The sequence below is a fragment of the Rhincodon typus genome, chromosome 10 (assembly GCF_021869965.1).
Source record: "Rhincodon typus isolate 14 chromosome 10, sRhiTyp1.1, whole genome shotgun sequence".
In the NCBI taxonomy this organism is placed as follows: domain Eukaryota; kingdom Metazoa; phylum Chordata; class Chondrichthyes; order Orectolobiformes; family Rhincodontidae; genus Rhincodon; species Rhincodon typus.
Genome location: NC_063341.1, coordinates 79,375,917 through 79,386,791, shown reverse-complemented (window position 1 = coordinate 79,386,791; position 10,875 = coordinate 79,375,917). Strand labels below are relative to the sequence as shown.

The window sequence follows — 10,875 nt, the reverse complement described above, 5'->3', positions numbered from 1 at the left end:
GCTCAATTACCCACAGTGTACAGGGATGTGCAGGCTAGGGGTATTGGCCAGGAAAGTGCATGGTTACAGGGATAGGGTAGTGGGGGTGGGTCTAGGTGGGATGTTCTTCGGAGGGTCACTGTAGACTTGACGGACCTAATGGGCTGCTTCCACACTGTAGGGATCCTATGATTCTAGGGAGCTTTAAGAATGTGCTTCTGCCTGTAATCCTCCTGCAGTGGCTTTGACCAGAGGCTGTTCCCGCACATACTACAAAACCCAATACATAACAAACAAACAAACAAACAATCAATTATTATTGAAAAAGTTTATTAAATGTAAATATTTCAACGCATCATAATCACGGCTGTTGAATAAAACTCAGCACGGTAAGGAAATTTTATTATTACAGAGCTCTGAGGGACAATACGTTGCATCAAATACCAAACATTCAAAGTTAATCACACAAAATATTTATGGCAAAATCGGTCAGGTTTCTGCACAGCAGAAGCATCAATTAGATTTTAAAGCTTCAAATTTCCATGCAAATGATCAGTTCGGTATGTAATAACTGTACAAATAAACCGATCTGTTAATGATCTATGTATATATAAAACATTGGTAAGATTTGCAAGTTAGGAGAACCGAGGCATTAAGACCTGAATTTAGTCCCTAGTAATGAAGACTAGTTCTATCAGTACATTAGTGCTTCTTATAGAGGTGGCTGTGGAATGAATGGTGAGATGGATCCCTTTACAGACATAGGTCTGACCTGTTGAATGTATGGGCTAGGCATGAATCAGGTGGCCCTTTTCCTTCCCCACATACCAGAGTGCACCCAAAGCAAATGTCTCCTTCAATTCATGTGAGCAGGTAATCTTCAGTGATCACAGTGCATTAAACTCTCTGAACCAATGATGCCCAGCATCTGTGAGAGAGGACAAGAATGAACTGACACCAGAAACCCCCATCCCTACCCCACACCCTCCCACACACCTAATACACCCATACACACACCCACCCCGACACAGACAGAACCACAGACCCACTACCTTTCTGCCCTGTCTCCCCAATCATTGAGCGTCACTCTCTCTTTCTTACATTTAATGGGGGAGTGAGGGGTGGGGTTGGGAGAGGGGCATGTTCCACTGACAAGGTGGTCATCCACTGGTTCCCAGCTCTCACTCTCCCAGAGAAACAACCCTGAGAGACTGTCTACCTCACGGGCCGCAACCATCAATGGACCAACTAACCAGAAATCACAAAGGGCTCAGGCCATTTTCCTGGGGCTCTGATGGGTAGGACCTTTAAGGAAAACAGTTGAGTTCCATTGACATTTTTGAAGATTTCCTCATTTGAATTATTTCTAGTCTGTTCCCTCCGTGGGTACAGTCAACATGTAGAGGCTCTGCACAATGGGGTTTACCACCATCCAACTCACTGATGGGAATCTTCAGCACTTCATCAGTAATGTTTGTTCAGTATTTTCTACATTTCAATGTGGATCAGGTAGAACTGAAGTGGATTGGAGACTAGTTCCTCTGGAGGGGGAGGGGGAACAAGTCCAGAACAAGGGGCAGAACCTTCAAATCCAAACCAGGCTGTTCGGGAGGGGGCGGCATCAGGAAACACTTGCCTATGGGGGTGTGGAACTTCCTCCCTCTGGAAGATGACTGAAGCTGGAGGTCAGGTAACATTCCCAAACTGAGATGGATAGATTTATTTCAGGTAACGGGTATGAAGGATTACATCATCAGGCTAGCTGGATGGAGTTACAATATAGATCTACCCTGAGCTGACTGAATGGTGAAATAGGCTCCAGGAACTGGCCAGTCTTCTCTATCTAATGTTTCCTTCCACAGGAAGCTGGTTCCATTGTACCAGTTTTGCTTGCTGTGACTTTTCTGTGCAGAATGAGCAAGATTAGCTTTGGGAACCACTGGTTCAAAGTCCCCTCTTTCTCCTGAACTCGCTGTAATCTCCAGTTTGTAAGATACCCACATAAAATAATGGAACGAGTGTATAGATTGACCTATTAATACACTCTTCGAGTTTAACAGATTACTGATGCACAGGGCATCCAAGTTTTCACTTTAAGAGTGGGAATGGATTGGATATTGTGTAGGTCTTCATTTCCCAGGGAGTAGGAAGTTCCTGAAATGTGGCTCTGGCTGGTGGCTGCACGACCTTTGAGAAAGAGAGAGAGCTGTATTGGTTCCTGACTGTGACAGGGGTCATTTCATGTTGGTCTTTATAACTTGTGATCCCTGCGATCTCTTGAAGAGGAAATTTTCTTATGTTTTCTTTCTCTGGTATTTGGGCCCCTGGAATTAATGGGTTGAGGGGAGGAGGTTGAGGATGAAGGAAGGGTCCCGTCAATGATGCTCAGACTGTCATGATGGTGAAGCAGTGTGGAAGCTCCTCTTATGGTTACTCCATAATCTCAGAAAGATAAGCAACATAGCACCTGCTATTTTACAGAACGTCAAGTCTGAGGAATGTGCAGTTTTCCAGAACATTGGTAGGTAGGAAGGATGGAATAAACACCATTACAGTGAGACCAGATCATTTCCACAGGATAAACAGGAAGATTTTAAAAGAAAGGGAAATTCAGGAAGTGCTGGTGGAATACGTCCTTGTTTGATACTGAGATGAGGGTTTATTTCCAGTCATTTTGGATATCTGCTTCATTCTGACTCAATATTTTGAAATTTAGTGGATTCTCCACAAGTTGCCTTTCAACATTGTCACTAATTCTGACATTCCACAAACATCAAAATCAAGGCTCTTGCAGCAGTGAACACTTGCCCCCTTCAGCTGGTTATGGTTTGGGGAACAATCTATTGAGAAGTTTAATTTCCCCTCTGCAATATTTTCCATTGGAGCTTGAATGTTCAAATCCTATGTGCAAGACTTTAAGGCAAATGTTAAGTTAACACACAGTAATGGGGTCATGAGTAAAAATCATACAGGAAGCACTGAATTTCCAAGTTAACTGACCGACATAATGACAGCATGTAGACATGATGAAACCATGATGCCATGTGCGAAGGCTATGTCAGGGATGGGGCACAAGCTGCAGATTGGAGCCAGTCCTCTCAGGGAGTACCAGCTTTCTGTACTCAAATTGATAGAACTTTCTGACTTATGCACAAGGTCACTGACTAGAACCAAATTCCAAGGAAGAAGAGATACAAGGTGTTTGTAGGGTTTTATCTTTCTTTAAACATTTTTAAAGACAGGAATTTGGTTCTAAGTCACTTGGATATATCAAAAGTTGGACAATGCTCCAATGAAGCTGCTTGAGATAGTTTACTATGTTAAATGCTCTATATAAATGCTTGTTGTTGTTGGTGTAGCCTTATTTTTGATGGATGGGGAAAGTCAAGTCCCTGTGATAAGTTCAACGTCTGTGTTGCTCATCTTCAGGCTTCACATTCCTCACGTTCAGAATCTTCATCAATGTCTTACTCATGAAATATGGCCTGTCAGCCGATCCATCATTCCTCTCTAAATCTTCCACTACAGACAGGAATTACAGGCAGTGATTACAAGCATCTCAGTACCATTTTACACATCAATCCAGATGGTGCCAAGGCTGCTATTACATAGCCTCATTACAATTCACTGCAAAATTAATGGGAACTCACCTCCCTATTATGTGATGGGCCAGTCTAACATACTTTTGAAATACCATGGGAAAGGGGTGGACAGAACAAGGGGCTGAACCCTTGAACCGGAGCCAGGCCATTCAGGGGGACATCACGGAACACTTCCCTACACGGGGATGTCTGTGGACGTATGAAGTATTCTCCCCTTGCACCTCAGATATCTCTTGAGGCTGTGAATCCACAAGATCATTCCAGCTGAGACTGAGTGAGTGTTGCTAGGGTGGGGGCTCTTGTAGCACAGTGGTATTGTTCCTATCTTTGAGCTAGGAGGCCTGTGCTCATGGCCCACCTACTCCAGAGGGGGATGTGTAATGATGTCTCTGATTGGGTGTGTTGGTATGTTGTTAAGGATGGGTTACTACAAGGCTAGCCAATGGTATTAAGATATAATTCAGGCAAGAGCTGACTGAATGGCCTCTTACTGATGTGACATTCCTAATTTTTGCTGACTTTGATCCCACAATATGATGTTGGGAATACTAATCCTTTCAAGGTTCATGTTCTACTGACCATCTCTGCTTTGCTTCAAATGTGCAGTCAGGACAGTGGTATCTTGCCCCGTGTTGGATACAGTGGAAATTTCAAGAGTTGTCCCATTAGTCCGGCACCCATACTCCCTTCCCACAGCCAAGTAAGCAGTACCCCTTTCCCAGTATTCCCCAATTTCCTTTTGAAAGCTATGATTGAATCTGCTCCTACTGCCCTTTCAGGCAGCACATTCCAGATCCCAACAACTCACTGTGTAAAACAATCCTGCTCTCTGGGGATTTTCCCCAGTTCCCTTCAATCTGTCTCCCTCTATTGACTGAGCCTCCTGCCCTGGAAACATGTACTTCTCATTTAATTGACTGAAATCTCAATCAAACCTCCTCTTAGCCTCTCCAGCTCGAAGGAGAGCTATCCCAGATTTGCTCATTTGAAAAGTCAAATGCAGTTTGTTGTATCTATAGGAATAATTCCCAGCAGTGAACAAACAGTACAACATGGAGTTTATATATAAATATAAGCAGCACCAAAATCATCACATTCATACATCGTGTACAAATGCTTTCAGGATTAGCAATGAAATTTTTTGTTTTTTTTTTCTTTCCTAATATATTTATTAAAACTATATCCATCCTAAATCGTAAAAAAAAATACACAAGAGTGTAGCCCTGCACTTTATATATAAAGGCAAATATATTACAGATTTGTTATCATTGCCTGACCTCCTCATCACACACAGTGGCTAAAATCACTTTCAGTGGTGGGCCTTACTGATCTTTCATCCCTTGCACCTCACTTGGAGCATCAACTCCAGCCCACCCTCCAAATTGCCCCCATTTTCAAAAACTCTCTCCCTGTCCTGCCTCCCTCCCTCATGGTCCAGTTGCGGGGGAGTAATACAGGCCGACTTTGCCAGTGCCCTCAAATCACACGAAGGACACAAATATGATACTCTTCTTGCCTGTTTACTTTCCCTCACTCAGATATGTGGACCCTCTAAAGGTTAACCATGTCTTGATGCAGGAGAGAACTCCCCCACCCATTAGAAAAGTGGGTTTCCTTTGCATGGGGTGAGTTGTTTCAAACTGACACACTGCAGCATCTGCTCTACATCCAATCACGCACCAGCCAACAGAAAGGCAGAACAGACTCAAGAGGCTGAATGCCCCTTGAAAGTTCAACATGAACCATCGTTCCTGTGTAACAGGCTTGAGGGGCTGAATGGCCTCCTTCTGTTTCAGTGTTCCCCTGATGGTCACATCTATATTAAATGATAGATGTTTGAAGAGAGATGGTGGCAGTGTGATTGGGCAGGTAACCGAGAGACCCAGCTTAGGGGCAAGGGTTCGAATCCATCTCAGCTGCTGGTGGAACTTCAACTGATTAAATCTCAAGGTAAATGTTCCTCGTTATGACCATGAAATTGTCATGGATTGTTGCCAAAACCCATCTGGGTTCACATCCTGTCCTTTAGGGAAGGAAATTTGCTGTCCTCACATGGTCTGGCCTAAATGTGACTCCAGACTCACAGCAATGTGGCTGACTCTTGCCTGCCCTGTGAAATAGTGCCAAGTGTGCCACTCAGTTCAAGGGCAATGAGGGATGGAGAACAGATCCCTGGCTTTGTAAGTGATGCCCACACCTCCTATCAGAGAAACAAATCCCATCCCCTCCATCAGGGGTGTGCCCTGATGTACCCGGTCAATAAAAAGCTAATGGTTTGTGTTGACATTCAGCAGAAATGTCCAGGATAATGTCGGGACTGCAGAGAGAACTCGGACATTGCTGGAGTGGGCAGTCACTGACCTTTGTCAGTGTTGTAACCTCCACAGCTCGGACCAAGGCCTGGAAAGTGGGATAAGGCCAGCACTGGCATGATGGATCAAATGGCCTGTGCATTGTAAGAATGAGATTTCATGTTGGCAGCTCTTCCTTTTCTGGCTTGGACTGCCTGAGTTTAAATGTTGGGGGCATAGATCTCCCCATTCACAGGCTGTTTATAACATAAAATATATTAACCCCCAACAACAGGGGAAACTCAGGACAAAGATTTCAATGGGAAACCCTTAGTGAGATATTCACGATTTCACAATCCCAGGCACTGATTAACATGAGCCATTTAGCAACACGCAGTGAACCACAACCGACACCACAAATTGCTGCTTATCTCTGCACAGTCAGAATGATCCCGTGATCACTGCTCACTGTGGTCACTCCAGGAATTTATGGTCCAGTATCAGTGGATTTAGCCACAGCATGGGGGTCAGGGTCGGAGGGGTGTAACGGTGTTATAGCTGGGCCACATTAATAAGGAAAATCCCATGTTCTCCTCTTTGTAACGAGCAAGTTGAGGATTTAACTCAATATTGACCTCTTTTGAGAGCCATATGACCCCTAGGCTATAAGCTGTGCAGCTGTGCAGTTTGCTGAACCACGCTCTAAAGGAGTCCTACTGGGTCTTAAACCATTGACTGTTCCATAAAAGTGTTGGCTTTACAGTCCTCACGTGAGGCAACTTAGCTACGATTCAGTAAAGAGGTGGGGTCTCACTCCATGGGCAGGGTGTGGCAGGGTCATGACCCATGGGAGTGGCAACCAGGAAATGAATCCCCCTCCCTTCCCTACCTCTACCCTCTCGACTGGTCCTGGTACAGACTTTTATTGCATATTAGAGTCTTTTGACTTTATATACAGTTAGAATTTCCTGTTGTGTGACAGGAACATGGAAAGATCACAGGTTAAATCCCAGGACTATGTGGGTCACAGCCCTGGGTCATTTGTAAGGCCAGATATACAATCAGTCACTCAATAGGGCAGAGAATCTCACTGGATACAGAGACATGGTGCTGCAGGTTGATGCCTTGCATTCATCAGGACAAATAGAATTTCAAGCAATCACAACAGGAGAGAAAGGGGACTGATTGGTTGTCAAAGTTGATCCTGATTGGCCAATGGATGCTTGAACACATTCCACATCATTTTCCACATCTAGCCTCTGCTGTTAAATGTGCTACCATTAAAGGGTATAGCACTTGCTGACAGTCTGAGGTGTGTTAATAGCTGCACTAATAACCAATTTAGGATTTAATCTTCTAACATGGGTTTTTTATGCTTGTGAAAATGAAGTACATTGATCCACAGGAACCCAGTCTCCGCAAAGAAAAGGAAACATGTTCAAGACTTGTGCGCTTTTGTCGAATTATCTGGGAGGCTGCGAGAGCCTGGATATTCCCCATTCACTCTCCACAGCAACACCTCAGCCAATGAGAATCAATGTGTCAACCAATCAGTAATCTTTCCTGTAACATAAATTGTGATGCTTTGAAATGAGGCATTCTCGTGCTTGTCCTGTAGAGTGCGAGACAAAATGTTTCGACAATGTGCCCCAGTTTTCAATAATATTCAATGCCAAATATATTCCCCACTTAAAAGTTACCACACTCCTTTATGGTAATTAGTGGCAATTTGCACTGAAGCTGGATCCGATCATCTGTGAGAAAGCGAGTGGCTGCAAATTCAGCTCCTTGTTTGCCTTTCCAGTAAAACATTCCAGGACATGGAATGCATGACACACACATGTATCTGTGTGTGGTGGCAAAATGCTGTTATTGTCTTTAAAAAAAGTTATTTCTTTTCAAAAACTAAAACTCTACTCAGGGAGTTAAATGTTTACCAGCTCCCGAAACTCTTTAGTTGCTAACCGAAGAGAGCTTTTACACTGAGGATCTTTCTGATGGAGTGTGGGTGCCTGATTATATAATCTATATATTAATCAAAAGATAGTGAGGCAAGGGGTTGAGTACAGCACGAGGCCGGCACAAGCAAACTATCCATTCGCCTTTCGCGGGCTCCACTCATAACGTCCCAGGATTCTGTGCAGTTCAGGTGACATGAAGTAAGGCTTCTCAGCTGATCCATCATTACGCTCCAAATCTTCGCCTGTGTGAGTTAGTGACATGCCAAAGCAATGGGGAGGGGGAGGAGGCGGGGTGGGGGGGTGGGGAACAGAGACAGTGAGATGGAGAAACAGAAAATCAGGGAGAGAGAGAGAGAGGGGGAGAGAGAGAGAGACGGAGAGTCAGAGAGAGAGAGACGGAGAGTCAGAGAGAGAGAGACGGAGAGTCAGAGAGAGAGAGGGGACAGAGATAGAGAGGCAGAAAGAGAGAGAGGCAGAGAGAGAGAGAGACAGATCGAGAGATACAGAGAGAGAGAGTCAGACAGATAGAGCAAGAGAGGTAGAGAGACAGACAAAGAGATAGATGGACAAAGAGATAGAGAAAGAGAGTGAAAAAGAGGCAGATAGAGAAATAAAAAGAGAGACAGAGATAGAAAGACGGATAAAGAAACAAAGAGAGAGAGAGAGGGGAAGACATAGAGAGAGAGAGAGAAAACAGAGTGCCAAAACAAAATTGATCCAAAGACAGAGATAGAGAGGGGAAGAAAATAATGACAATTGAACGAGGGCAGGGAAAGGAGGATTGGAAAGGTAACAAGTTAGAAGGCTTTTGGAGCTCTTAAATAAATTGATAATTAAACACAAAGCAAGCAGCTTGTAAAGCTCAGGAATTAATGTTTTAATCGCTGCACATTTAAGGAGCTTTGTAAGTAGTAATAGCAAATGCAGCTTCAGCCAAAATGAATGCCAGGGAAACACGAGCAAATCTACTACAGCCTCAGCTAGTTTCAAACATCAGCTCAAACTGCCAGGAAACGCAGAATAGCATCAGGAACGTTTCTAAACCTGGATACTCAAACTGCATAATTGTCCTGCCATATTGGTTCCTAACAACATCAGTCAGACCAATGAACTTGGCTCTTCCTGAAGCTTTGGCAACATTGGAGTTTCACTGAACATGCTGGGTTCAGATAAAACTCTACACAATGTCTACAGGAGCAAACTGTTAACTCAACAACTGAAACACTGATCAAGATAGAGGCAAGGTCAACACTTTAAACCAAAGGCCAATGAGCTCATTGCCATTACAACACAACCCTTGAACATTGTATAACTCGAGAGTAATGCGTCATCTCGAACAGGTGATTGTGGTTAAGGTCAATGTTGCTGTTGAATTGTTTCTGTTACTCTCTCGGTTGGAGGGGGGTGTGGGTACAATGTGGAATTCTCTTCCCCAGAGGTTGGTGGAGGCTGAGTATTGAAACTTATTCATGACTAAGTTAGACAGGATTTTTTTTCCCAAAGTTGAGGGTGTTGGAGGGTCATGGGGTCAGAAGGAAAGTGGAGCAAACCACAACCAGATCAGCCATGATGCTGCTTAAGGCCAGAGCAGGCTGGATGGGGCGAATCTCCTAAGGCCCATGTTCCTCTGCAGTGAGCCTTCCTTCTGAGTTACACTGCCTGGTGAACCACTGCCCACCCCACCATGTCTCCCCGCTCTGCTCGAGCTCAGACTACTTTCAAATCAAGGACTCAGCTTCTCAACTCCCTTCAGACCCTGACTCTGCAGCTTACCCCTCGGCCTATATCTCAGTGCTTCTGTAGCCCCTGGGAGACTGACCCAGCCCTCTCCCCACTCCCCACTCCCACCCTCCGTGACAAAGTGTCCCCTGCGCCTGGCTGGCTCTTGTGGGGATTTGTGCACAGTACTGACATTGCTACTGGAGTAACTCAGCAAATGGGAGTGATAACTGCCATGTGTTAACTCTCCATGCTGTCTCAGAATTGGACAATACTCCGATGTTAACCCCCTCCAGGACCTCCAGGACCAGAGCAGCAGAGGTCTATTCCACAACAGGGGCATCACTACAGAGGTTGCTGACATCCTTATCCCCGGAATCTACACATGGAGTATTTCTTGGGACTTTGCTGGAGATTAACCAGGTGGGAGAAATTACACAGTGCCCACTCGCTGTCGACACTCTCTCAAACGACGGCACCGAGGCCAAATCTTGAGAGCAGGGTTTTCTGCTGAATGGAGACATTGAACCCCTCACCTTGGCCTCTGTCAGTCACTAAACAAACCCATTGTGTCTCTGAGGAAACCGGTCAGATGTCAGACAACACCAGGTTACAGTCCAACAGGTTTATTTGAAATCACAAGGATGAAGTTAATTCACCTGATGAAAGCTTGTGATTTCAAATAAGCCTGTTGGACTATAACCTGGTATCGTGTGATTTCTGATCTTGTCCACCCCAGCCCAACACTCCACTTCTGAGGAAACCAGCATTCCCCACGTAGCCCAGGCTGAACATCAACACAACTTAATAAATTACAAGAAGTTTTGAGAGTTTGGAAAATCTACTCACAGAAACAGAGGAACAATGTATCCACACACATTGCATAGACACTGAAAAAGCCGTGTGCAATTAGATAGGACCCGAATATCACCGTCTGCAAATACAAAAACACAGTTACATTCACACATCGACAGACCAATCACTGAAGAGAACACAAACGTCAATAATTCCATAGAAATAGCAAACTGGAGAGCATTAGGACACATTCCAAAAGAGGGGGAACTGAAATTCAGACAAACAGGATTAAAATGCCTCTGAAAATACAGTGAGACGAAACCTGGAGCACTCTGCACACGTGTAAAACAAAACTGAGGCACTGGACAACATGCAAAATGAAGAAACAGCATCTCAGATCAAAAAGGTTATTGATTTTGACAGTGCGGCACTCCCTCAGCACTGACCGTCCGACAGTGCGACACTCCCTCAGTACTGACCGTCCGACAGTGCGGCACTCCCTCAGTACTGACCGTCCGACAGTGCGGC

General features: G+C 44.7%; 1 protein-coding gene across 5 annotated transcripts in view; it reads right to left on the bottom strand.

The window, feature by feature from the left end:
- Positions 1–292: 292 nt before the first annotated feature.
- slc44a5b (solute carrier family 44 member 5b) overlaps positions 293–10,875 on the bottom strand; it is a 389,888-nt gene continuing 379,305 nt past the window's right edge. For 3 of the 5 annotated variants that reach the window (XM_048601655.1, XM_048601658.1, XM_048601656.1), the window contains 2 exons: positions 10,402–10,486; positions 293–3,501 (listed from right to left, as the gene is read on the bottom strand). In XM_048601655.1, the coding sequence (XP_048457612.1) occupies positions 3,383–3,501; positions 10,402–10,486 (204 nt within the window). In that variant the 3' untranslated portion in view covers positions 293–3,382. Of the gene's footprint in view, positions 3,502–4,622; positions 8,076–10,401; positions 10,487–10,875 lie in introns of those variants that run through there. The other 2 variants (XM_048601657.1, XM_048601659.1) reach the window with 1 other exon arrangement.